We start from the raw sequence: 25,192 nt of genomic DNA, 5'->3' as shown, positions 1-25,192 counted from the left end.
GCACCAGCTATATATTTGTTCAATAAGCTTAGATTAAATGAATCTTATGCATTACTACGGCTTTTTTTAATATGGCTTGCAATCCGTATACATAAAAACATAATTCCACGGAACCGATTCTACCTATTTGAATAGATTATCATCCAATGGGACGATCGTCCCATTGGATGGGGTTGTGGCCTGGTATTGTGGCACTATGACCCAGACTTAACTCTGACGTAGACTAGGGTTAACATCTGTGTATGAAAATTCGTTCGACTAGGAAACATTTTTAGGCGAGAAGGCTAGACTATATATACCAATTGTAGCTATGAGGTTCTTGTGTGAGGTTCTTTACAAACTCTTAACACTTGAACTCAGCCAGACTTCGTAGGCTATAAGAATACGAATTGCTACGAGACAATATACACCGCAAGTTAAAAAAAAAAAAAGAGGCCAGTCTTTCTTCGGTGTTATTGGCTTCACGGTCATCCTCCCCTGGTATCTTTAACATGAAATCCAAACACTAATGGTAAATCATTTTACTCCTAAGTTAATTTATACTCCCAGTCGCGCTATATATATATATAATGCTACACCCACCACTAACCTAATCACTCTATTCCAGATATGACTGACAGTATGACTAGGACAATAGCTCTAGACTGGAATACATGATATGAGCCAAAAGAGAAAGTTTTGATGCCCAATATAATCTTCCTAGAGTGGATACTTGATAACTTCAATATTAAGAAGTTTAGCAGCCTACACGAGCTTTAGAGGCAATAGTGCCAGCTCTATCGCATAAATATAGGCCGTAGCCTTTCTACAAAGTGCTGCTAGGACGTCAATGATATAGGTAGCTCTTGCCCTCATATTGTTTTCACTTTCTAACAAGGTAGCGGCAGTATATAAAGAGAACCTAGTTATACATTACAATCTCGATATATCTGTTACAGAGAAACCCTTTATAAACGTTAACGATCTATATATTGTCCTCCAATATCATTAGACATAAGGCATAACACCCTATCCTAATAGTCGACAAATAATCCAACTCGCCTTCCTCCTTCTAGTGTAGGCTTATACCGCCAGTCGACTAGGAGCGCTAGTGTACATCCAAAAGAACAAACGGACTTATGTTTAGCACTTTTTGTTTTTAGCAATACGGACGATAATGAGGGTGAACATAAGGATGATTAGGACCTTAGGAATAAGGATTTCAAAACTCTTTGTTACGACCAGATTAGCTTGATTCTACTACTAAACCCTTAGAGGCAACCGTGACCACCTCGGCATAGAAATTGAATTGAAGCATACCAAGGGCTATCATAGCAGACCGAAAGGTCATTGTTTTACTCTACCTTATTTTTGACTTCCTTTGCACGTGTACCTTGAAGATTTAGATATATTAAATCAGTGTATGTTCTCCAGTCCGCGGAGCTCAAACGCTCTCCAAGCTCTGTAGCTTGACCAACTCAAAGTATCTTCCACCCAGCTCCATTAACTCTTGGTGCGACCCCTGTTCCACAACATTGCCCTCGTGCAACACTAAGCCTACGAATTAGTCCCTTAAGTTGTCAATAGGATCGAGGTCTGTCCTCACCATAAACACAATCGGCCTTCTGTACCGTGCTTATACGATGCGCAACAGCGACCGTTGTTCGGCCTTGAGCCGCCGCATTCAGTGCATCCTGGACGGCCTTTTCTGACTCTGAATCGAGCGCGGAAGTTACCTCATCCAGGAGGAGGATGCGTGGATTGCGGAGAAGCGCTCGCGCAATGGCTATTCGTTGTTGCTGCCCGCCAGAGAGCATGCCACCTCTTGCGCCTATAACGGTCGAGAAGCCATCACTAAGCTAAACGTTAATATACATGCATTCGCATTCAATAAACAGGCAAGAAAAGACTGTAAGGAAAGAGGCGGCTTACGGCAGGGACATGATGAAGTCGTAGATGTTGGCATCCTTGCATGCTTGGATGACTCTCTCCTCGGAAACATCCTCGTCGTTGGTTCCGAGGATAATATTCTCCCTGATTGTCCCTTGGTACAGTGTCGGCTCTTGACTGACCAGAGCAAGATGGCTCCTGTAGCTCTTGACATTCAACTTGGAAATATCATTCCCATCAACCAAGATCTGCCCCGCTTCGGGATCAAAGAACCGCTCCAGTAAAGAAATGATGGTGCTCTTCCCACATCCACTTGCACCTACAAGACCTATGTATTGTCCCGTCTGCACACTCAAGCTGAGGCCGTTCAGAACCGCCCTCTCCGGTCGGTTGGGGTATCGGAAGTAGATATTTCGTATCTCCAAGCTGCCATCCATTCTCGGTAACTGCTCGCCAGTTTCTTGACGGGCATCAATGGTGACAGGTCGGCTCAGCAGTGTTTTGATATCTTGGGCTGCTTGACGGGATTTGCTCATATCTGGCGCGAAGGAGAAAATCGCTCCGGCGCTGAATGAGCCGGCGATAACCGCAGCGTAAGCAATGAAGAACTGCACCATTGAATAGCCTTCCTGGATGATTAGACTTCCTCCATACCAAAACGCCAGGGCGATGCAGAGGAAGTTGGCCGACTGGGAAGCCGCATAAAACGTGGATGACTTCAGCGTTGTATTGACTGACCTTTTTCGCTGCGTTTCCAATATGTTGTGGTACTCTTTCTGCACATGTTCTTTGTATACCCACGCAGCCTGTCACAGGTCCACCCAAAACAACTCAACGTACTGACAAGAGGCGTTTTAGTTCGACCTTGAGAGTAAGACTTTAACTTCATCGTTTCATAGCCTAAAATGAATTGGTATAATACAGTCGTTTTCGAAATCAGTTATACCTCCACACTCTTGCGACTTCATTGCCGGAAAATAAATCCGCTAAATGTGAGCTCTGATTGGACCAGGTATTTTAGGCTCATTTCAGACCGCTTTCTAGAATAGTCGCTGTATTTTATAATACAATTCTCAGACCGCGAAGGATGTATTTTGCATGAAACCGCCATACACACGCAACCAGACAGCCTCTCCTTCCCTTCCGTCACTCAAGAACTTCCCTCAATGTTGCAGTTACAAGTCTTCCCAGTTTTAGCGCCCATTTACTTCAAGGCTACATGGCTCCAAGGCTCTCTCCTGCGAAGCTCATTCTTATACGTGATATGATAGAGAGCCAGTCCACCACATCTGAAATGGCAGAACAGGCTGACTGCAACAAGCTAACCATCATCAATATCCGCAGAAACTTGTGACAAGTTAGAAGTATTTACCCTTAGCATTAGGGGGTGAAATATGAAGTTGTGGAAAACCGCATTTGCTATGGCGTAAAGGGTGTCCGGGTTAAACCGTGTGTCCGGTTAACCCGTGAACTACGTTAACCATTATCTTTTTAGAAGGCTGGCGATCATGCCAGATTACCAGAACTACAGTGGTGTAACAAAAGTATTTGACCTCGGGTACTTCGGCTGGGACCCACTTTTCTAATACTGCTTGGCAGAAACATCCGAAATTCAGTTCAATCTAATAGCTAGTATGCCATTGCTTATACTTAATATCATTAGCTACCCTATAAAGCATAGACTCTGCTATATGCTTATATATGTTAATATCTAGGCCTTCCTAAGCTTCCTATGTAGCTTTTAGCCATAGACCTAACGTGGATTCGTTGTTCGTTAGGCGGTATAAAAGGCGGTCAGAGCTAAAAGTTGGATCCAGAAGTACCGGAGGTCAAATACTTTTGTTACACCACTGTACCAATCAATTCAATGCAATTCCATCGGAAATTACCGTATTATTTCAATGACTTATTGTTTGGTTACGGCTATTACTATTTCGATTCTGCCGATTCTACAACGCGGTATTCCGAAATAGATTAGGGTAAGTTATTCCGGATTTATTCTCCGGGAGAGAAGTTGTAAGAGTTTATTAGTATACTGTAACTGATATCGAAAAGTACTATACTCTTTAGGATATAAGAGAAGGATGCTGCATATGTACACAGCTGAAGGCGTGAAAGGTAGAGTACAGGTTGACGTTATATGTGTTTCTATATTTCCATATAAATGCAGTTGTACGACGCAAGGTCTCACCGCCACTGATCGGCAAAGTATACGTAAACGAACTTTTAATAAAGTGGAGTGATGGTAACTACATAAAACCACCACTATCCTGGAGCCATCATAGTTCTAAGTTAATTCATCACAAAGTCTCATTTAACAATAAGCAGCAAGCAAGTTCTCCGAACAAATAAGCTATGGATTGGTTTAGCGGTAGGGAATGTGCACCTTCCATATCCCTCCCTATAACTAACTGAGTTAGATGACTCTGAACAAGCGCAGGCCCACAAGCAGGTTCTCAACGCACCCCATAACGCTAATATTTCTCATCAACTCATTGGCACTGCCGCCTTGTATGAGGCGGCGAAAGCGTATGCGTCTTATTGTGCAGAACATGGTAAAACCCCTATCCTAATAATAAAAGCAACAAGAGTAACATGTACAGGAAACCCTGATACCTTGGATAAAGCGAAAGAGATCTTAGCTGGCATGTCGGGGGCATCTGTTAACAGAATTATTGAAACAAAATTCCCCGACGCTGACAGGGAGCGGGCGAAACACGAGGCCAGGAAACAAGGTATTGAGGCGTTAGCGCTTTACTATTAGATCTATATTCAACTGCAAGTCTTGTACGTGATTCTCAATGAACTTATCCTAAAGAATAATATATTGTAGTAGCAACCGACGAGGGCAGCTCTCAAATTCACAGATTCACAGATCGAGTACATAACGTCTGAACATATTACGATTACTCTTCAATTCCATTCGTATCTCTGTTTCGCGGCACCTAGCGCCATTAACCCCCCACATCAACGTACAGGAAAAGGGTCTTAGAGATATGCGACCAACCACGGGAAATGAACATGTGGGAGAAGCCAAAATTTGATTTGTAATTAATACGACAAAGAACAATAGGCTGCAGAATATCGAAGAGGACAAGGATAAGTGCCTCATAATGAGCCTAAAGAGACTAAGCCCGCCCTCGAGCCTCAGATGATGTTTACCTAGCTAAGACTTAAAATTCCAATAACCAATGAGGCCAGGGGTACAAGCACTTATGAGTAATAGCGATGATCCAACAACCCTCTAGGATCGACACGTTTCCCTAGACCCTGTGAACCGGTATATTGTCAAAGGGGGTTGCGGGTTAGGGCTAGCCCGGAAGTTGGAGGTGGCGATCAACAGTTTTAATCTGGGTGAATCAAGCTGAAATTAGATTTGATTGACAAGTACAGGACAAAAATAGCCTGATTAAGCTCACCAAAAGATCGTATTCTCGGGTTAGTGTTGTTTCGACACCAGAAATCCAGCCAACAAATAAGACAAAGAGTGCGGAACATCGACAGTGATAAGTCTGTGCGGTGATGCCTAGTATCGAGCTCTAACAATCCCCAGCTCTAATCAGGATATGAACTCTACCCCTGGAATGCGAGCATACGACTCTGGTGTCATTGCCCTGTGCTTGAATGCTCTATGGCCTCATATCGAATGCGCGCAAGCAAGACAAGATCTGGCACCCAGAAATAATAGCATATACGTTGTATGCCCTATAAACTTGATATGATCGACAAAATTATCCTAGGATTAGTGGGTTTAGTATAGTCTCGATACTATACTTAGAGTGCCTCTTGCCGTATAATAAAGAACTGTGCACACAAAGAACATGTCAAGACACATGACTGCACAAAAGTATTGCCTCTGGCTGAAAAAATTGCCTAGGATTTACTAAATTCGGCACTTGGGAACAAAGAGCGCAAAATTAACGCTGAGTGTGATGTGCATAGACCGAGACTTGTAGATCTGGTCAACTGCCCTGATTCTCACATTCCACACTTGATATTACGACGTTCCTCCACAAACCATGTGGAGCTTGACATAAATTGTTAGCTTCGGCTGTTCGGCTATGCAGGAAGAAGTGGAGCTCAAGCTATTCGGAATTCAAATAGAACAGCCAGATCAAGGGAAAAAGAATATATCGTCATTCAAGTAGGAGTACCATTGCGGGCCCAAATATTGGAATGCCAGCGCTATTTCCTAAATTATGTCACACAGCAGAAAGATCATAGCGACCACCTATTTCTAAGCAATTTTTTTTGCAAATGTACCTTCGTCTTCGTCAGATACCCGGCCGCTTACTGCCAGTATCTGGGCTCGTCGAAGACGTGGTAGCGGTGGCCACGCACTCCCTCACCACGGAATAGGGCAGGGAATCGGCGGCCGACGGGGACCATCTCTTCGGGAATGCGCATCTCGGTTTCAGGCTCGGGCTCGCCGATGACGAACTTGCCAACCTGTAACATGGAATGGTTAGAGTTGAAGACTGCGTTGGAGATTTGTGAAACTTACCTGGATCTCGGTGTCCGTGATGGTGTCACGACTGATACGGGCGTAGCCGGTACGGTGCAACTTCTTGAAGAGGAGGTACTCGCACCATCTATCCCAGTCGGTGGGATCGATATCCTTCATCTGGCTACGCTCGCTCACGTAGGTGTTGTAGTTACCCTCGAGCGGCTTGGTGACGAGGTAACTTAACAGGATCAGAGGACGGGGGAGTCGCCCATCAGTTTGGACAGATACTCGCTCTGCAAACGGCGGTCCTCAGGATCCTCTTCCTGACCAGAATGGAAGACAACGACATCAACCATCTCGCCGTACATGTCGAGGGTAGCGTGGATGGCGGGTGCGAGCTCACCCACGGGAGAGGGCAGGAGGTGGTGGGTGGAGTTGACGATGGGGAACTTGGAGAGCAAGGCAGAGCCCCAGGTGTGCTTGTTAGGGCCGGGGCCAAAGTCGGAGTAGTAGCCAAGGTCCTCAGCAATGAACTGGGTGACGTCCTTGTTACCCATGATGATACGTTGGTTGTCCGACTCGAGGAAACCAATGACGTCCAGCTCGAGCTCACCGATGACATCGCGCATGCGGCGCTCAGAAGACCACATGTTGTTGTCGAGACCAAAGTGGACGGTCCAGATACCGGCGGTAACAACCTTGTCCTCCTTGTGGTGGGGGGTGTAGTCATTGGTTGGGAAGCGCAGGTAGGCCACAGAGACGGAAAGCAGTTGCAATGCAGCCAGGACGTAGATGTAATACGACCGCTGTCTCTTGCTGTTGGGGCTGACGGGCTTGTTACGGGAGCGAGTGGAGTTCGAGGTGGCAGCAGAGAAAACACCGGCTCCAATGGACAGCATGGTGGTAATCATGAGCCAGTCAGTGTGCTCACGAACGAGAGGACCACCTGGGACGAAGGCATAGGCAACCACCCAAACGTGGAAGAGCAGGAGGAATACATAGACGACGAAGCCAATGCCGAAAGTGCTCGCAGGAGAGTGACGGACACTGGACACAATCAAGACGGGGGCAACAGCCATGATGTAGAACGCCAGAGCGAGAGCGCCATAGTATCCGGTCCAGTGGTGGTAGCAAGTGAGAAGAGCAGCACCAAGAGAACCGAGACCAAAGGCAGTCCAGCTACCAGCGACAGCAGGGTGGAAGATACCATACACAAGACCGGCTCCCATGGCGAAGATGGTCAGAGCACCGTGGGGAGCGGCAAGCGGTCCACGCACTGGGTATCCATCCCACACCCACGAGATCATGGTGCTCGAGTCGGTCAGGAGAGAGACAATGGCGAACATCAGACCACCAAATCCAATACCAGCCAGGAGGGAAGAGCCCTTCTTGCCACTCGCGGGCAAGTAATCACCACCGCTAGTGTTTGAGCCTCTCTGGGATCTCAAGACAGCGAACAGAGCGATGAAAATGCCAATCTTGTTCCAGCCACCGTTCTCGGCGTGAACAATAGGCCAAAGCGGGTTGTTGGTCTTGCATGCGAACTTGGCAACGACAGACATGATCAGTCCAACGCCCCAAGCCATGATGCGGGCCTCAAGACGAGGGCTGTTGGCTCTCTCGGCGAAGAAGCCAGTGGTCCATGCTGCACATGTGGTAGCAAGAGCGAAACCAGTCACAAAGAGACGGTTGGCAGGGTCCTGGAACCTGTATGCCAAAAGGCCAACGAGCGAGGCCAGGTGAAGCAGGCGGAGGTTCTTGGCCGCCGCGTATCTCAAGGATGGAATAACTAAGAGCAATGGGGAAGTGCAGCAAACAATGGCGACCTCATAGCCAGAGATACCCATGTGCCACAGAGGGAAGTCTATAAAGATTAGACAAGTTCAACCCAGAAGAGATCTGTCACTTACACCAGACAAGCACGGGGAGAGCTGTCACAATAGTCCAGAAAACGAACTACAGCCCAGTCAGTAATGCGTAATATCGATAGATGGCGAGCGGATCTTACCCCGTTGTAGACATCCGAGGCAGCGTCGATGATCTCGGTCCAGAAGAAGCCCTCGCCGAATGTGTTGCCCACCGACTTGCCCTTCCTATCTACTGGTTAACTTCCGGGGTTGTGGGTTGTGGTTATGGGATTGTACACACTCTTTTTCCAAGACAGAGTCCGCAGTCGTCTTCAACTGCCTAATGAATGCAAATTCAGAACTTGTTTTCTTTCATAACCAATGTAGCCTTCGGCACTATACATTTGATGTGGATGGTGTCATTTTGGAAGCCACGGTACATACCCTCTGCTAACGCCCTTTACATCTCTCACCACAAGTTCAAAGCTCTCAAAGTCCAATGCGGTGATCGCATCGAAACCGACATCGAACAGAATCAGGGACCACTCGAAGAAGGCGTACTTGGTGTAGGCTAGAATAGACTGATCAGCAAACGGCGTTCCCAATTTCAATGAGCATATGATAAAAACTCACCACCAGGAATCTTGTGGACCTTGTGTTGAATGAAATAGTAAATCAGAGGAACCAATGTTCCAAAGAACAAGCTCGCCATAATCTTGCGGTACTTGACAGCGCGGCGGTTGTTGGGGCTGAGCGCAAGGCAGCCAAGGGTCCATGGCAAAGTAGCAACCAGATATGAGATCATGAAGATATCATGCCAGTCATGGTCGTCGGTAGATGTAACGTAGGTCCAACCTCCACAAGTCAAAGTACGGAATATACCCACGCCGGCAACGAGCTTGGGCAAAGTCGAATTGGGACGCGACGTGAGGATGTACCACAGGAAGACAAGGGCGAAACGAGGCCCGGAGGTAATGGCGATGAAGACCTGGAAGAAAGACCGTTCGGGATAGCGATCACCAATGGTCGCGGACACGGAGGGGAACCATTCGTCAGGGTAGCCGTAGTGTTCGTTTTGGACGATTTTGTGGTAGTGCAAAGCAACGCCGACAATCAACGCGCTGATGAATGCTGCGTAGGCGAAGAGGGTGTGAGACCAAGCAACCCATTTGCCATTGATCTAGATCCTGTCAGTGGTGCCTCAGACCATCGCGCATCAACACTTACGGCGACCACGGCATCTCCGTCCTTGTATCGGGGAGCCATGGCGAGGGAAAGGCAATCCCGTATATAGAACAAAAAGGCAAAAAAGAGTGTCGAGAAGAAAAGATAAGAGAACGACTCAGACTAGCTGTCACGAGCAAACGGCCCCTGAAAGAAGGGAAAACAACGTTCGGATCCCTCGGTGGTTCTAACTGTCCTCTACGCTAATCCCAAAGAGGTTAAGCGCACTCTGGGGCTGATCGGTGTTTTTTCAATGCGGGATGCCGACTTTTTTTTTTTTCCCAACAGCAACCATGTCCGCCGCAACAGACAAAGCTCGGTTCTTCCTCGAGAAGTCGGTACCAGAGCTCAAAGAATATGAGCGCAAGGGGATTTTCACCAAGGCAAGCCGAGAGTGCGCTGGCACGCAGAACAACAGCTAATTCGCATGTCTAGGATGAAATTTCCTCAATCGTGAAGAAACGGTCAGACTTCGAGCACAAGATCAACGCTCGTGGTGCGCAACCCGCGGACTTTGTGCGCTATGCTGAATATGAAATGAACCTCGATGTTCTGCGAAAGAAGCGAGTGAAGCGACTTGGAATTCGGTCGGCAGGATTCAATGGCCAGCGACGCATCTTCTTCGTTCTCGACCGGGCTACTCGCAAGTTCCAGGGTGATCTTAACCTTTGGGTCCAATATATCGATTACGCACGGAGGCAGAAGGCCCACAAGAAGTTGTCTATGATATTCACCGACGCTCTGCGCCTACACCCAACCAGCGCCGAATTATGGGTCTACGCTGCCAAAAATGTTCTCGATGACCACGCCGATATGACACAGGCTCGGAGTTACATGCAGCGCGGTCTTCGATTCTGCAAGAGTTCAAGGACGATTTGGACGCAATATGCCAAGCTGGAATTGATCTATATCGCCAAGCTGGTTGCTCGCCAGCGCATCTTGGGTTTGGATGAGAACCAGAAGCCCCAGCCAGTCGAAGAAGCAGGAATTGACGACCCGGACGCCGATATGATTGCCTTGCCAAAGATAACAGCCGAAGATATCGACCCGAGCACGGAAGAGGATGGAGAAGTTGACCAGGTTGCGCTGCAAAACCTGAACGCTACACCTGCCCTGAGCGGTGCTATCCCAATCACCATTTTCGATACCGCCTCGAAGCACTTCAACCATGATGATCGGTTCGGGCAGGAGTTCTACAATATGGTGTGGGAGTTCCAGGATGTGCCTTGTCTTCAGAAGATCCTGGGCCGTGTGGTCGAGACTATGCGCGAGAACAAGCCTTCCAGCCCCCGGACACAGATCTGTTATATCAAGTCCCCCACGGCTGGAGTTCCCGTCACATCCCCCGGTTTCCCGAGGGCTCTTGGTAGCTCGCTTGCGCGTCTGAGAGAGTACCCCCTGGGTAAGGAACTTGCCCGCCAGGTTGTCAACTGGCTGCAGCCCGTCGCAGCAACCGAAGGCTTGGATCCTTCGTTGCAGAAGGCCATTGCAGCCACCATCCGCAGTGCGGAGCGTGCGTCGGAGTAAAATAGCATACCCAGGTATTTGCACTTAGCATTTAGGCGTTGATCGGATTGAATCAAAATTCAGGATGGCGGATTAATCCTATTTTATAAATAAGTTGCATCAATCATCGTACTTGCTTCCCCGTCGACTGCTTTTCTTATTGCTGTGCAGTTTCTTAGATTTGATGCGACCCTCATTCTGAGCGCGTTGCCTGTAATCTCCGTTAGACTCGGATATACCGAACAGTAGGATAGCATACAATTTCTGCACATGCTCTCTTTGCGCTTGCGTGGTCTCACCTGGGACCACCTCCTTGGCAGTGTTCTTTAACAGCTGGTAGAGCTTGTCAAAGCAAGCCTCTACATTATTAGCTTGTTTGCGCTCCTCGTCGGATTGGATGACCAGACATTGGGCCCTCTCGGCGGCATATCGGGAGGTCCGTAGCGATTGGTATATCAATGGGGGTACCAATGGCAACAACGAGTCGAAGGGAACCTTCAATGTCGCCTTTGAATTCACCCTGTTTTAAACCAGATCAGGATCAGCACCGAGTCTGCGACAGGGATCCTCCAAGTGGAGTCACTGACTTGTTCACATTCTGCCCGCCCGGGCCGCTGGACCGGCTGAAAGAAACCTCGCAGATGTGGCGGGGGATGGTCTGGCGATTGAGACCTGTCAGCCAGTCTCGGGCAACCTGGACATCAGAGCGAGTCGTGAAGTACCGCAATTGAGGTAGCACCCGGAGGTGCCACGATCGGCTATACATCGCAGTAACCCCGAGTGATGAAGAAGAGAGAAGTGGAGAGCGACTAATTGAAAACGGCAATTGAAGGAAGTTGTCCAATCCCCGCTAGTGTACGGGCCTTGGAAGCCTTAGAAGCCTTCTATTTTAGCACATGGAGGATCAAGCACTGGTAGGGTCATCTGACTACGTAATTCGCGGAAATGACCCTTAAGTGACGAAAAGTTTACCTGGCCAGGTCCTCCCCCTACTTCGTGCACCTCCTGCATGTCCTAAAAGTTTGCCGGTAAACGCCTCAAGCTGCCACCTGATCCTTTCATGTTTGCTCGCTTCCTTTTCCCTCCTTTTTACTCTCTTACCTTCCCCTCTAGGGTTACCAAGCCCGACCGACCCAATCTTTTCCCGCCCCACCTTAGCTTGCGCGAAAATTCCCATCTGGCCAATTTTCCTCTTCACATCCTTCTTCCGTAGATGAAACGACCTCCTGTCCTACATGACGCCTGCCGATGAAGCGCTTCACTTTCGCGGAAAGACGTTGACCCCGGAAAGCCCTCGACCGCTGCATATCCCGGAGCCAGCCAACATTCCCGTACTGGAGAATCAAATGGACCCCGTCTTCAACGATACTTCAACCTACGAACGTTCGGCATATAACCAGGGACAGACACATGATGGGTGGCACGAGAATCTAAATGGAGGAGGGCCGCGTCAGAATCAGGACGCAGGTAGTTATCATGGGCAAGACCGTGCGACGCAGAATGATATGACTATTGCTGCGACATACTACCCTCCTACCTCTGGAACCGAGGGCTCTGGCAGTGCAGGATACTCTCTCTCTGATCCTTCTTACGCCCATGTGGTACCGGTTGCTCCGGTATCCCAAGGCTTCGCCACCGGCGAAGTAGACAGTACCACCCAACTGCCGAATCGCCTAGATGCCGAGAAGGAAGACCAAGGCCCTAATGCGGGAGTCAATTTCCAGAATCTCCTCGACAACCTCTCCCAGCCCAACTCCGGTGCAGCCGCCCCCAGCACCGGGGCCTTGCCTCTAGCTGAAAACTCGTCTTTCCATCAAGCACCCACGGACGAACCCCTCCTAACCCAGGGCATCCCTGCCCAAACTACCCATTACCCTGTCCCAAATTCTCATTTTGCCCCCAATGGTGAGGTGAACTACGACCCGCCTGCCCATGAGGCCAATGCAGCGCCCGCCCATCCAGCCCAACCCAGTAACCCTCCCCAGAACCAGTCCCAGCCCTACTCTATTGCCCCTGGCACGGCCTCGTCCGTCAAAGATTTGCCTCCACCCCCTATTGCCAGCTTCCAGACTTCCTCTACCCTGCCAGAGTCGCAGGGGTCCTCGCAAGACCCTGCTCAGGCCCCGAAGAAAGGCCGCGTTGATAAGCAGGGTCGGCCAATCAAAGGCATCGATGATGATTCCCCTTGGGGCCCCGAGGTCCAAAAGAAATACGACGAGTTCCTACACGATGAGCGTATTTACGTGACGGAAGGTCTCTGGGACCGGTTTCCCATGGGATCGAGGTTGTTTGTTGGTTCGTGGTATCCCTGCTCCTATCTATACCAGTTATCTGACCACGGTTGTTATGTACAGGCAACCTTCCTACCGAACGAGTTACCAAGCGGGACATGTTCCATATCTTCCATAAATACGGCAAACTGGCACAGATATCGATCAAACAGGCCTATGGATTTATACAATTTTTGGAAGCTCCCTCTTGCCATGCGGCGCTTGAAGTCGAGCAAGGGGCGATCGTGCGGGGCCGAAAGATACGTGAGTGCTCCAATCGCTCTCATCCAATCATTTAATGCGCCAACTGACTCTGTTCCAGATCTCGAAATCTCCAAGCCTCAAAGATCTACTCGTCCTGCTCCAGTGCCAGAGCCTTCCCGAGCACCGCCGGCGCGTCGCTCGCGGTCACCGGACTTCAGCCGTGCTCCCGCACGACCTACCAATCGGGTCCCTGGCGATCGATACGACCGGCCCTATGAGCCAAGTCGATTGCCTTTCAGCGATTTCCGTGATGAGCCCTCTCACCGCCGGCGCGATGATCGTCGTCCGCCGCGATCACCCTCCCCTAGGCCTTTCCGGACTAGAGATGGATATCGGTCGCGAGATAGAACCCCAGAAAGGTTCGAGCGACGAAGACGTTCTCGATCTCCACGTTCCCCTCGGTCTCCCTATTCCAGAGATCGGCGCTATCGCAGTCTGAGCCCTAGGGCGCGTGGTATCTATGAAGGCGAAGCAGATTTGCCTGTGCCTCGACGAGTTCCTCGTGATGTACCAGAAGTGCAAATCCTCGTGCTTGAAGAACTCGACAGGTTAGTTACATGCTCGCGGTGCCGATTCGCTGGAAAAGAATACTAACATGACCCAGAAACTTTGTTCTTCATGTCGAAAATGCCTTCCGCAATCGTGGGTTACGAGTAGACGTACTGGTTCTCGGTCCTCGGATTCCCCTTGGCGCAGCAGTTCATCGCCAGTTCATCGAAGGTGTTCTTGCAGTTGTTCGCCTTTCGCGTCCCAATCAAATCTCCAGGAAGATTCCTCTGCAGTTGTTTGATCGGACCGCCGGGTTGGACAACGTTCGATTCCTCGGTAAGCACATTTTATCAGCCAATTGCCCATTTTACACTTCTAACGAAGAATTGCAGATTATCCCGAGCTGGAGCCTAATTTGTCCGCTGAACTTCTGAGCCATCAAGCTCAAGCCATGCAACGAGGAGCTGCACCGGCCGCATTTGCACCAAATCCCGCCTTTGGTATCCCCGCAGTGCCGCCCATGCCAATTTCTCAGCCAGGTCTACCTGCACTCTCTAACCCTCCCAACATTGCAAACCTCATTGGCTCTCTGGATGGCCCTAGCCTTTCATCTCTCTTGTCGGCACTCCAGCGACCTTCACCTTCGCAGCCCGTGTCTGCTACTCAGTCACCATTTGCCTCTCCCAACCCACCACCTCCAGCAGATCTCGCCAGTCTCCTGACCAATGCGAATCGCCCTCCACCTATTCCTACCAACCCACAGCAACTACTTCCTCCATTTAATCTTCAGCCTCCGAACGCGCCTGTTGTCACGGATCCCAACCTACTTTCTCTCCTAGCCAAGGGTTTGGGCGGACAACAGCCGCAGGGCCAGGGACCCTCTAGTCCCCAGATCCAGAACCTGATGCACCATCTGACAAAATGGAAGCAATGATTTTACGACTCTCTTCTCATTCGTCATTCTCATTTGAACTTAAGGTTCACTTTGCGAGTTTACTTTTCTCTGGACCTTGGCGTTCTCGCATTCCTGTCAGTGGATTTTGGTTGCTTCATTCGGTTTTCTTTACCCTTTCTTTTCTTTTGTTCTGGCTGAAAGCCAGTTCCTGCAACAATAGGCGTTTATTGCTATTTTACTCACGGGCCCAAGGGCAGCAAGATATTAGATATTAGGGCAACAGGTGGTGTCTAGGACGGAGTTGATATTTTATTTCCAACATTGGCTCACATTTGCTATGCTGTGACCGTATGCTTTTCCACAAACTGGATATAATATGATCTTTCGCTTCTCTGCACATAGTCTACCTTATTTAGATGTACTTCCAACATCACAGATCCTCAGTCCACAATCGCATCAAACCAGTTACTTCTAGTAGTCTAGATCGAGTTAAGTAAAAAGGCCTTTAGACCTACAAGTGCTGCCATTGAAAGGAATCATCAGGATACGTGATAAGAGTGGATATGCTACATATTGTACAGAAACCGTCTGTCGACCAAACCAAACCGCCTTCTTACTTAGATCCCCAGCCCTGCGACTTCAATTCCTTCACCTTGGCCGCGTCCTCCTTCTGAATCCGCTCGATCGTCTTATCCCGGTTGTATTCCATCACGCGCTTCTCCTTGAAGTATTTCACCTACGGACCAAACACACAGCGTTAGTAAATCTAATCCATATATTGCAATGCAAGCCAAGAGCCCGAATTCCAAAAGAAAGAAGAAGAAGTAAAATGACAGATTCCAGGCAAGCAACTCTATACGTACCCAGCTCTGTGAACAAGCAGCCTCAAACTCCTCGACCTCTTTCGCACACTTCTGTCGCGCCTTCTTGTCCTCCTTGATTCCATCCAGGATATCATTCTTGTCTAAACAAGCAAAGAATAGATCCCGGCCTTCCCAGCAGCGTGCGCGACTTGTTCGGTCTGGGGCAATGCGGCCGCCGTCGGAGGCTTCGTTCTTCTTTGACTCGCCGGAAGACCAGGGTAACCAGCCCATTTTGGAAGAATAGAGAATCGGAGGTGGTGTGCGAGCGTATAAATTGGATATTAGACTTGAGGTCGAAAGGTATTCAGCATCAGGGCAAAGCAAGCAGTCAAAAAGGTGCAGATGAAGGTAGTGACGGAGCGGGATTCGAAAGCACAGAGACCGCCAAGACTGTTGATCGCAGGTTGATCTCCGGCCCTTTTTCCACCTGCACACGTTTCCCATATTCTGCATATAATCCACAGTCCAGAGAGCCACATTTACGCCGGCTACTCTCCATATCTGTTACACTTTTTCTGGAATAACTGCTCTACCTGACCCTATCGCATGATTCTTCTTCCCTAACGCCTCCTTCCACCCTGACCTCGGGCACCGCACCGAGCTCCAGCACACCTCAACACACTCACGCACATACACAAACCACTACATACCATAGGGAACACTCCCCATAAATATAGTTGATGCCCGCGCGCCGGCGTCCACCAGCGGGGTCGCGCACCGAACTCCCTCCGCTGAAGATTATCCGCAAGATCCTCCTGCTACAAGTTGCCTACTATGCCTGCGCGACGGTGCTCATCCTATTCACGACAGTCGTGTATGGCGCGCCCTTCTCACTGGATTTGATCTTTGGGTGGGACTCGCTGAGGGGTGATACGACTATTGGCTGGATGTTGGGGTTGGTTTGGATGTTGAATTGCTTTATTAGGTGAGTTGCCCACAGCATAGCACAGTACAGCACACAAGTGTGCGAAGAGAAAGAGCAATACTAACCAGCACTCAGCGTCATCTTCCTCCTCCTCTTCGTCTCTCGCTCAAAGCTAGTCCCGGACTTCGCTCTGACAATCCACTTCCTTCACCTCGTCGCCACGACCTTCTACACCCACTCCTTACCCACCAATTTCCTCTGGTGGGGTCTGCAATTTGCCAGCGCGGCTATGATGACGTTCCTGGGTATGTGGGCTTGCCAGAGACGCGAGCTCGAGCCTATTTCCTTTGGTGGGCTTGGTGGTGGTAGTAGTAGCCGCCAAGCTGGGTCGTCTTCTCAGCCTTCTCCTGGTGATGGTCAGCAAGAGTCAAGCTTTGGTCGGGGTCGTGGCCGTGAGCGCAGCTTGCAGGAATATGAATTGGATGATATGAAGCATGCTGGTGAGCGTGCTGTATGAAACAAGGCCTCTCTCTCCACCCTTCTACGCCCTTTGGATGTTTTCTTGGGAAGGAATCGGGGTTATGAACGACTTTTATTTTATTTTCTGGCCTGATTGTTATCTTTTTTGGCCTTTTCTTCACGCCTGGGTCTGTGAGGTCCTATTGACGCTTCCTTTTCCATTTTGTATACCCTTGCGGCGGTTGCATCTGTATAGATGGCGTTTGATTTAATCGATTCCCTTTTTTGTTTTTTAATCTGTATCTTTTCTTAATATGTGTTGGGTGTGTATTATTATTATTGTCAGTGGAGCTGACGACGAACTGTATGGAAATGGAATATGTACAATTGCAGATTTCTTGTTCCTTTGTATGACCTGGACTAGCTAGGAGCCTTATTATACCTTGTGCGCAGTATATCAACTTGGCAAGTTGTTTCATATGTCTTGGTCAATAAATAAAGTTAGTTGATCTTCAAATGTACAGCCAACAACACCATTTCCAGCCAGAGGTTATGAAAGACGATAGACTATTTTTTTTTTTTAGCCACTATGAACGTATGGCTAGAACAAATTACCAAATTGTAGCCAAAACTGGTCAAAAGGGTCTTTGCAAGGAAGACTATATTGCCTCCAAGACTATCACTGAAGGAATCTTCCATTGGTCTCCTCAACAAGCAACTCATACTCAGGCTGGAACTCGGTATAGAAGTTATGCTTTGAAATATCAGTATCTACACGGCTGTAGGAATAAGAGCTGGCACCACAACTTACAGGGTTCTGAGCAGCCTCAGCAGTGAACTTAGCCGCAGCATCATCAATAATCTTCTTCGGGACGCCATTGGCAGCAGCCGCATCAGCCATAAGTTGTGAGTGACAAGCGTGCTCTAGCATAGAGTAGAGAATTGCGGCTTCATCGACGGTTCGACCGACAGTCAAAAGTCTAGACAAGACCAAACATTGGTTAGAGAGAAATGGAAGGAAAGTGAAAAATATCAACTAACCCATGATTCTGCAGAATACACGCAATATTATCCGGACCCAACGCCTTCGCAATATTCTTCCCCTCCTCCGAAGAGAGAACAATACCACCATGGTCTTCATAAACACCAAGTCGACCAAAGAAGTTACAAGCATCTAAATTAATCCTACATTAGCACAAACCGAGCCCGAAAAGCACAATTCACAATCTTCCAAGGTTGGAGCCAACTAACCTTGAGTAAGCATTTCAATTGGCTTCCCAAACGAACTCCACGTCTTCCCATGAATACCATGCGTATGCGCCGCAGCAACAACATCAGGCCGGGCCTTGTGAATCTCAGAATGAATCAGGAACCCGGCTTCATTAACCGGCAGCTGGGCACCACCATCAACAACGAACCCATCCGCATCTAGCAGTACGAGGTCCGACGCCTTGATGGTTGAGAAGTGCTTTGCGAAGGGGTTCATCCAGAAATGGTCTGCGAGAATGGGGTCTATTGACATTTAGTGTTAATATTAGCATTGCCCCTGCGCAAGAGGCAGGAAGGTACATATATGCATATGTGTGTGCATGTCCATATGCATATATAGATACATACCTCGCATAGAAATGTGACCCGAAACGCCCTCATTATAGCCCAGCTTGCCGAAGTAGCGGAATGCAGCGGCCATATGCTCCTTCATCCACTGGCGCTTTTCTTGGAGGTTTGTGAAGGTGGGGATTCCGCGCAGCTTGAGGGCTCCATTGCGGGTTCCCCGGGCCAGGCCTTGGAATGAGGCATCGTTTGCTGCTGAGGGGAGTGGGGGAGTTGGTCTCCGCTGGTTAGGCGGACTGATTGCTCGGTTTGGGTGGTTGTAGATGTTGACATGGTGAATCAGTGTAGTGTTGGGAGTCTAGAGTGTTTGTGGGATATTGTGTATACTCTCAGTTGTTTAAGAGTCTGAAACAAACTCGACCGGGACTCGACCGGGAAAGAATTACCCTTTACGATCACATCGGAATTATCTCCGAAGTCTTATCTGTGGAGAGTTTGGGGAACCCCGCCGTGTCATTGGAAGGCGCTGGAAGTAAAGTAAAAGGCCGACTGGCTTTATTCGAAATGCGATATTCATTGGCTGTCGTTCTTTTGTGTCATGAGATCGGCATCCATACGCCATTTGGCTTGCGATAAGCTTGACACATACGGTCACTGAGTCAATATATGAATACTCCTGAGCCTAAATACATTAATTGACTTGTGCAAACTGCAAATGATACTCTTTATGACCGGCTTAATAATCTTTCATCATTCATATGCCACTTAAGCAAGAATAATTGCTCTACATTTGCATGTCGAGGTGAGATGTATAGGATGACTAAGACACCAACACGTGATTGGCTGCCATGTGGTCCCTCGCCGATATCCCTCTCCCATCTACGTTCTTGATATTCCATTGAAGAGACTTGGAATTCAATCCTCGCCCCACTGCCAAACCTAGATTGGCTAGTCTAGAGCGTATCTTGACTTGACCAGCTTCTGCTTTTTCTCCCATGCAGCAGTCCAGAAATTAGACGCGTCTAGACCAAAATGGCGGAAGGAGACCCCTCGTATATAGACTACGAGGCCTTCTTGGACCCGGAGTTCTCCCCGTCTTCGTTCGCCAATACACTGGTGAACAGCACAAACAATGCAACAGACTCTCCACTGGATCTATCGACACCATTATCCCGGGTACTATTTGATCTCCAGGAGATCGACACACACATTCATGCATTGACAACAAAATCAGCCCTGCCATTGCTTGCACACACACAAGACAGGACTGCAGCAGCTGATCACATCCTCAAGGAATCAGGGACGCAAATTGAATCAGTGACCCGAGGATACGAGCGTCTTCAAAAGAAGTGGTCCAAAAATGGCAAGCGGCCGACGAAGCTCGCATTGCCGCTGAAAACTCATTGGCAACAGTCAGACTAGCAAGGTCTGTTACACGTTGTTTGACGCTAGGCAGACAGCTGGAGAGTCAAGTCGCTGAAATTACAGGCCGAGGCTCAATAGGACCGGCTATTTCAGCAGGCGCGGACCCGGCGGCATCACCGTCAGGAAAAGATGGGTTCCGTGCGTTGGAAAGAGCAGCTTACACGATCCTCAATCTGCGCGAAATGTTCTCAGCTGCAGCGGAAGGCGAAGAGGGCTACGGCTTGGACCGGGTGAAGGTCATTCGCACTCTTCGAGGAGAGTTTGTCATGCCCGCAGAGAACATGGTCAAATCCAGAGCACAGCAGACCATCAACCGGTTCTCTTTGTCCTCAAACTCAGCAAGCGGCAACAGCCAATCCATGCCATCCGGTTACAAACAAGCCCGAGATGCGCGTGTACGCCTAGCAACCGCTGCGACCACTTTATATCTCCTTTCACCCATTCCCAAAGGGGCCACCACTGCATCTGACTACAAGCCCGAACTCTTGTTGTCAACACTACAAGGGTACATGCACACCGCAATCATGACATCCGTGAACTCACTCGCCCGAGCTCTCTCCCAACTGCCAATCATGGATCGAACTCTAGCCGATATTTCCGCAAGATGCCAGGACATCGTCGCTCTCGAGACTATTCTCAAAAATCTCCGCCCACCACCTCACCCCCTCTTGAATTCGACGACCACAGCCGACGAGGCCGCCGGATCCCAAACCGCACCATCAGCCACGTCTAATCTCTTACAGCCTCTCCTGCAGGCCCTGGATACTTCATCACTACCTTCCTACTACTGGCGCTCCCTCGCCTCATCCCTCACCTCGCGTGTCCAGGAAATCGTCAACCGTGGCGGTGTGTCTGCACGAACACTACGGTCCAACCGCGATCGACTGAGAGTCGAGATCAAGGAGTGCGTGCTTCGCGCATCACGTGTTTCAGCAACAAGCCTGTTGGCCGAGAAGGGCCGATCAGGAACCGAGACTGTTGTCGTGGGTAACTGGGAGCGGGAAGCTGCCGTCATGGTGAGCTCGGTTGTAGGTCCACTGGGACGGTAGTCCTGTCATCATGAAAGTGGAAGCTTGATAAGGATAGCACTACGATGAAATCTAATAAGATAGAAGTAGCCTGTTTACAGGGAGAGCTACAGATTTAATATGAAATAAAGTGTGAAACTCTATCCTGGTCTGTCCCGTCCATTCAACAGAAATAACAAAAAAAGGATACCCCTCGTAGGAAAATCCTGTTAACTAGCTAGCTTATGCATCAGAGCAAGTTGGCGCACTTTCAGCAGGAACAGTCTTAACGACCTTAGCCCAAGCATCACAAAAATCAGCCATACGAACATCCTTCTGGGAGAGGCCAGGAGGGGAATGAGTTTTCCAGAAGAAGGTGATGGAGTTATAATCCTTTATGACAAGTCAGAACTACGTAGCTGACGCATAAACACCCGAGCGTGGACATCCATACCAAAATCACTCTCGGGTGATGGTTCACCTCTTTGCATTTTGTTGCTACGCCCGTGAAGAAGTCCTGTAAGAGTCAGGCATCAGCATCAGCATCAGTATTATATAGTTTTTTGTGGTTTCCATAACGAACGCTGATCTTCGTCCAGGTTCGACAATGGTATGTCTTCTGAATTTCATCGCCGTTCTGTAGTTGCCAGCCTGCTGTGTCGACTAGTCTTTGGATTTCTTCTTTTAGGAGGCTACCGTCTTCTCCTTCAGAGACTTTGAGGTTGTCTAGAGAGGCCATCTTGATTCGCTTGTAATTGAAGAGTTTCAGGTAATTATTGACAAAGAGGGGGATGATTTTTAGGTACTTTGGTCGATAAACATGAACACGTGATGGCGATGCAATCCGGTTGAAACATTGGGAATTTAATGGCCAGAATATATCTAGAAAGCAGTAATCTCAACAGTTTCTGTTTACTGTAGGATACTACACTTAAGAACAAATACGGCACTGCAAAGTTCACACATCGGAAACTACAGTCATAGGCTGGCTGTAAGTCCTTTCACACTCCACCCCCCATCTTGTATGCTATGTTCACTTAACTTGCATGATTAACCAACATGTTTCAACAACTGCGATTCGCGAAACTCGAGAATGGGCAAAAAAGAGGTGAAAACAGAAAGCCCAAAGTAGGGCGAAAACGATTCCAAAACCGGTATACTCGCTTCGAGGCTGGGTCTCGTGTAGAAACTGTCTAATGCTTCATCAGTGGCACTGTATACACATCTATGGCCCCTGTTGTAAACCAAAGATGCGGTGAGATGGATCGACCATTCAACGTTGAATTATCGACATTGTCTGCAAATCGGAATATCGTTGTTGCATTCTATTTCCGCTGATGATATCTTGTTTGCCAGTGTCGGGGAGCCCAGAATTGTTTGAGGAATTGCAAGTTTCATTATTGTGAACAGAAGGTTGCGCCCGCTGTGAGTGTTGGAATAATGTGCCTCCCAATCAAAATTTGTTCGTTGCTCAGTCCGGCAGAAGCTGTGATGTCATGTTCCGGCAGTTTTTCCCACGTATCACGGTATAGTGAGTGCCTGGTTGTCTAGAAACATCCGGTTAGATGAAACTTGCTAGAGCACTTCGCAGATGTCTGTCAGATACTGGGCTTGAGGCTTTAGACACTCGCAATTTGGGGGCATTGGAATGTTCCACTACCAATCAAAAACCGTGTGCCTTGACTCGGGTCACTATGTAAGCATGTGGCGAAGTTCGTAAGGTATTTGATGAAGATAAGTTTCAAGAGTTGTAACTTTCTACATAAAAACCGTTGTGAATGGTATTGTGTCATAATTCGTCACCCGGCGAGCTTCCTTAAAACTTGCCCGGAATTTGAACCTCTTCGTATTTTTGAATCAAATGTCACTTCCACAGGTTAATATTAAGTCTCAACATTAAAAGATTGATCGTTTACGGTTGGTTTATAACGTCAAACATGAGATCGGCAAGTTTTACACCTTAGTTTCACTGCGCCAGTATTATAAAGGAGAGCGGCCAGCCTGTATTAACACCAAGTATCCAGACAGATCAAAAATCCCTGGCGGCGGGAAATGAGCTCAGTCAGATCGGGACATTAACCAGACCCCCTATATCTGCGACGGATGATATTACCAGCGATTCGAATTACTATCGCGACCTTTTATATGATGTGTTTGAAACAATCCGATCCGCGAGTCAGGACAGTCAGCAAGAACTTCTCCAAATGATCCGAAATCACTCTCCGATACAAAATATTCGCGTATATCTAGACAGTATCTTACGACATGCACACGCCCACGAGAGGAACCAAGAAGCCCCCAGGCGATCCAAGAAGGCGAGACACAACACCGGGGTTGACACGCCCCAATTCCGACCTCAGATAATGGACATTCGCTATTTGTGCGGTAGCGCTCCATACAGAGTCCCAGCAAAACCATGGACAAGTGTTACCGATGATGATGATTTAGTGTCGCACTTGATCTCCCTGTATATGACTTGGGACTATCCTTTCTATGCTTTCATTGACCGCGAGACATTTCTTGTGCACATGAGGAATGGGAGCCTGCATTCGGACTTTTGCACCCCATTCCTGGTCAATGCCATGCTTGCAAATGCTTGCGTTAGTACCAGAGTCCCTGTGCTTCCGCTGCTTATGTGCTTAACATGTTTCGTATGACAGGACTACTCACAATATTCCGAAGCTTACACTACACCGGGAGACATTAAAACGAAAGGCGCTGAATTTCTTGCGGAAGCGGAGGGTTATATGAGATTATACCTATTCGATAGGGGAAGCGGCACCCGTCTAGCTACCTTGCAAGCAACCTTGCTATTGTATGAGAGGTACGTAATGTTTTGGAGTAAGACTTGAAGCTTGATTCAGCGGTTAATGCCTTTTCCAGGTATTCTAATCTGGGGAATGATGATTTCGGCTATACTATGCTTCATCAAGCGACAGAGATGGCAGAAGAAATGGGAATTATCAACCATAAAAAGCTGAACCTGAACAGATCGCAAATGTCCGAAGAGATGATCAGATCACTCAAGCGCACTTCCTGGGGGCTGTTTCAAGTTGATACGTACGTCTCAGTCGCAAACGTCCTTATACGCCGAGAGTCCAACTAATATTGAGACTAAACAGGATTGTACATACAAATTTCCTCAGACCGAGCCGCGTAAATCAAGTGAGCATAGATCGGATTGAAGCTACAAAAGGCGACGATGATACGTGGATGCCTTATCCAGTTCCAGGCCACACACGACCATCTCACATGGGCCTCTATTTTGATAAGGCATGCGATCTGTCTTACATTGCCAGAGATATTTCTCGGAGCATGCCGATCGCACGGCAAGGGACAAGTGACGCGAACATGTCCAAGCAAGAAAACTACAATCGGCTCTGCCAGTGGAAATCGACGCTTCCTGAAGCTTTCAAAGCATCAGAAAAGCCGGCACCACATATCTTACTCCTCGGGTTCGTTATACCTTTACTACTGTTTGTGATCACAGCTAAATCGGATGACTTTGGAACAGAATGCGTTACAATGCACTTGTGATCAACCTGTGCTGCGACAACTTCGGCTATTATTCGTCCTTCAGTAATCTTCAGAAACGAACACCCTTGTTTTTCAGTCCAGACAGTGAACAGAGTGCCGATCAGATAGCGCTCTCATCTGCGCGGGAAATATCTGCTCTTACACAAGTCATGCAGTCGGAATACGGAATCCAATACGGGCATCTGTTCACGATGTATGCGGTCAATGTTGCTCTATACACCTTGCTCGAGCAACCCGCCTTTGATATTTTCGACTCAGATTTCTTGTGCCTCACAAGCGCATTTTCTACGATTGCGAGACGTTCCCCAGTGGGGAGAAGCCTTTTTCATTTCTTCAAGCTGTCCGTACAGTCTCAACAGTATCAAAAGCAAGGCGGCAATCCAGTAAAGTTTGAAGATCTCCCAAGAACAATTAGGGAGATTTTCTCACAAGATCTTCAGCCCCAAACACCAGAACAGTGGAAAAAGGTATCAAAATCTGAAGGCGGCACATTGTACGGAGACAATTTGGAAAGAAACCCAGGCGATTTTCCACCTCCGGGGCTAAAGGGAATGATCAGTGAATATGAGAAGCTCAGCGTGGGCAAAGAAGGGCGACCCCATGGCTATCCCAAGGGTAGTGACTTTTAAGCATTCGCTTCTTTTGGTGTTATGTTCAGAACAGGCGACTTT

At 48.4% G+C, this 25,192-nt stretch overlaps 11 protein-coding genes across 11 annotated transcripts; 5 read left to right on the top strand and 6 right to left on the bottom strand.

Annotated features, from left to right (window-relative positions):
- Positions 1-1,423: 1,423 nt before the first annotated feature.
- On the bottom strand, positions 1,424-2,675 carry N7446_008311 (ABC transporter B family ATP-binding protein; the record flags this gene model as incomplete). The annotated part of the gene is made up of 3 exons (XM_058517056.1): positions 1,424-1,536; positions 1,586-1,833; positions 1,912-2,675. Coding segments are annotated over 3 exons (1,125 nt in total), but the record flags the coding sequence as incomplete, so codon positions are not given.
- A 3,456-nt stretch (positions 2,676-6,131) lies between these two features.
- N7446_008310 (uncharacterized protein) lies at positions 6,132-9,524 on the bottom strand. Its single transcript, XM_058517055.1, has 9 exons — positions 9,391-9,524; positions 8,797-9,343; positions 8,608-8,734; positions 8,465-8,503; positions 8,325-8,409; positions 8,227-8,272; positions 6,605-8,180; positions 6,374-6,554; positions 6,132-6,318 (listed from the first exon to the last, which is right to left on the bottom strand). Exons 1-9 carry the CDS (start codon positions 9,427-9,429, stop codon positions 6,160-6,162), a joined length of 2,799 nt encoding a protein of 932 aa, XP_058370701.1. The 5' UTR covers positions 9,430-9,524; the 3' UTR covers positions 6,132-6,159.
- Positions 9,525-9,680: 156 nt separating this feature from the next.
- Positions 9,681-10,914, top strand: N7446_008309 (snoRNA-binding rRNA-processing protein UTP6; the record flags this gene model as incomplete). Its single annotated transcript, XM_058517054.1, has 2 exons — positions 9,681-9,770; positions 9,823-10,914. The coding sequence occupies 2 exons, from the start codon at positions 9,681-9,683 to the stop codon at positions 10,912-10,914; spliced, it is 1,182 nt and encodes a 393-aa protein (XP_058370700.1).
- Positions 10,915-11,013: 99 nt separating this feature from the next.
- Positions 11,014-11,659, bottom strand: N7446_008308 (peptidyl-tRNA hydrolase domain protein; the record flags this gene model as incomplete). Its single annotated transcript, XM_058517053.1, has 3 exons — positions 11,014-11,104; positions 11,153-11,413; positions 11,481-11,659. The coding sequence occupies 3 exons, from the start codon at positions 11,657-11,659 to the stop codon at positions 11,014-11,016; spliced, it is 531 nt and encodes a 176-aa protein (XP_058370699.1).
- Positions 11,660-11,786: 127 nt separating this feature from the next.
- Positions 11,787-15,179, top strand: N7446_008307 (putative RNA-binding protein (Nab3)). The gene is made up of 6 exons (XM_058517052.1): positions 11,787-11,807; positions 11,874-13,188; positions 13,248-13,427; positions 13,486-13,975; positions 14,032-14,252; positions 14,309-15,179. Exons 2-6 carry the CDS (start codon positions 12,129-12,131, stop codon positions 14,848-14,850), a joined length of 2,493 nt encoding a protein of 830 aa, XP_058370698.1. The 5' UTR covers positions 11,787-11,807; positions 11,874-12,128; the 3' UTR covers positions 14,851-15,179.
- A 152-nt stretch (positions 15,180-15,331) lies between these two features.
- N7446_008306 (cytochrome c oxidase subunit 6B family protein) lies at positions 15,332-16,054 on the bottom strand. The gene is made up of 2 exons (XM_058517051.1): positions 15,675-16,054; positions 15,332-15,547 (listed from the first exon to the last, which is right to left on the bottom strand). The coding sequence occupies exons 1-2, from the start codon at positions 15,903-15,905 to the stop codon at positions 15,425-15,427; spliced, it is 354 nt and encodes a 117-aa protein (XP_058370697.1). The 5' UTR covers positions 15,906-16,054; the 3' UTR covers positions 15,332-15,424.
- Positions 16,055-16,354: 300 nt separating this feature from the next.
- On the top strand, positions 16,355-17,056 carry N7446_008305 (protein SYS1; the record flags this gene model as incomplete). The annotated part of the gene is made up of 2 exons (XM_058517050.1): positions 16,355-16,599; positions 16,675-17,056. 2 exons carry the CDS (start codon positions 16,355-16,357, stop codon positions 17,054-17,056), a joined length of 627 nt encoding a protein of 208 aa, XP_058370696.1.
- Positions 17,057-17,677: 621 nt separating this feature from the next.
- Positions 17,678-19,199, bottom strand: N7446_008304 (class II aldolase/adducin domain protein; the record flags this gene model as incomplete). The annotated part of the gene is made up of 6 exons (XM_058517049.1): positions 17,678-17,752; positions 17,810-17,978; positions 18,040-18,172; positions 18,250-18,510; positions 18,616-18,910; positions 19,170-19,199. The coding sequence occupies 6 exons, from the start codon at positions 19,197-19,199 to the stop codon at positions 17,678-17,680; spliced, it is 963 nt and encodes a 320-aa protein (XP_058370695.1).
- A 385-nt stretch (positions 19,200-19,584) lies between these two features.
- N7446_008303 (putative Golgi transport complex component Cog5) lies at positions 19,585-21,026 on the top strand (the record flags this gene model as incomplete). Its single annotated transcript, XM_058517048.1, has 2 exons — positions 19,585-19,964; positions 20,009-21,026. The coding sequence occupies 2 exons, from the start codon at positions 19,585-19,587 to the stop codon at positions 21,024-21,026; spliced, it is 1,398 nt and encodes a 465-aa protein (XP_058370694.1).
- Positions 21,027-21,227: 201 nt separating this feature from the next.
- Positions 21,228-21,723, bottom strand: N7446_008302 (4a-hydroxytetrahydrobiopterin dehydratase; the record flags this gene model as incomplete). The annotated part of the gene is made up of 3 exons (XM_058517047.1): positions 21,228-21,377; positions 21,439-21,501; positions 21,568-21,723. The coding sequence occupies 3 exons, from the start codon at positions 21,721-21,723 to the stop codon at positions 21,228-21,230; spliced, it is 369 nt and encodes a 122-aa protein (XP_058370693.1).
- A 1,240-nt stretch (positions 21,724-22,963) lies between these two features.
- Positions 22,964-25,150, top strand: N7446_008301 (fungal specific transcription factor domain-containing protein; the record flags this gene model as incomplete). Its single annotated transcript, XM_058517046.1, has 5 exons — positions 22,964-23,584; positions 23,645-23,808; positions 23,868-24,044; positions 24,107-24,439; positions 24,499-25,150. Coding segments are annotated over 5 exons (1,947 nt in total), but the record flags the coding sequence as incomplete, so codon positions are not given.
- Positions 25,151-25,192: the final 42 nt, after the last annotated feature.

The sequence above is a fragment of the Penicillium canescens genome, assembly GCF_028828765.1.
Source record: "Penicillium canescens strain IBT 15451 chromosome Unknown utg000005l_segment0_segment0, whole genome shotgun sequence".
Classification (NCBI taxonomy): domain Eukaryota; kingdom Fungi; phylum Ascomycota; class Eurotiomycetes; order Eurotiales; family Aspergillaceae; genus Penicillium; species Penicillium canescens.
The sequence above is the reverse complement of the archived record's forward strand: the minus strand, read 5'-3'. Positions and strand labels throughout refer to the sequence as shown.

Coding starts and splice junctions, on each gene's coding strand:
- N7446_008307 (XM_058517052.1), top strand. CDS start 12,129: ATGACGCCTGCCGATGAAGCGCTTCACTTTCGCGGAAAGACGTTGACC. Junction 13,428..13,485: donor CGTGCGGGGCCGAAAGATAC/GTGAGTGCTCCA, acceptor ACTCTGTTCCAG/ATCTCGAAATCTCCAAGCCT. Junction 14,253..14,308: donor GGACAACGTTCGATTCCTCG/GTAAGCACATTT, acceptor GAAGAATTGCAG/ATTATCCCGAGCTGGAGCCT.
- N7446_008310 (XM_058517055.1), bottom strand. CDS start 9,429: ATGGCTCCCCGATACAAGGACGGAGATGCCGTGGTCGCC. Junction 8,735..8,796: donor GGTCCACAAGATTCCTGGTG/GTGAGTTTTTAT, acceptor AGTCTATTCTAG/CCTACACCAAGTACGCCTTC. Junction 8,410..8,464: donor GACTCTGTCTTGGAAAAAGA/GTGTGTACAATC, acceptor ACCAGTAGATAG/GAAGGGCAAGTCGGTGGGCA.
- N7446_008306 (XM_058517051.1), bottom strand. CDS start 15,905: ATGGGCTGGTTACCCTGGTCTTCCGGCGAGTCAAAGAAGAACGAAGCC. Junction 15,548..15,674: donor CTGCTTGTTCACAGAGCTGG/GTACGTATAGAG, acceptor TTTGGTCCGTAG/GTGAAATACTTCAAGGAGAA.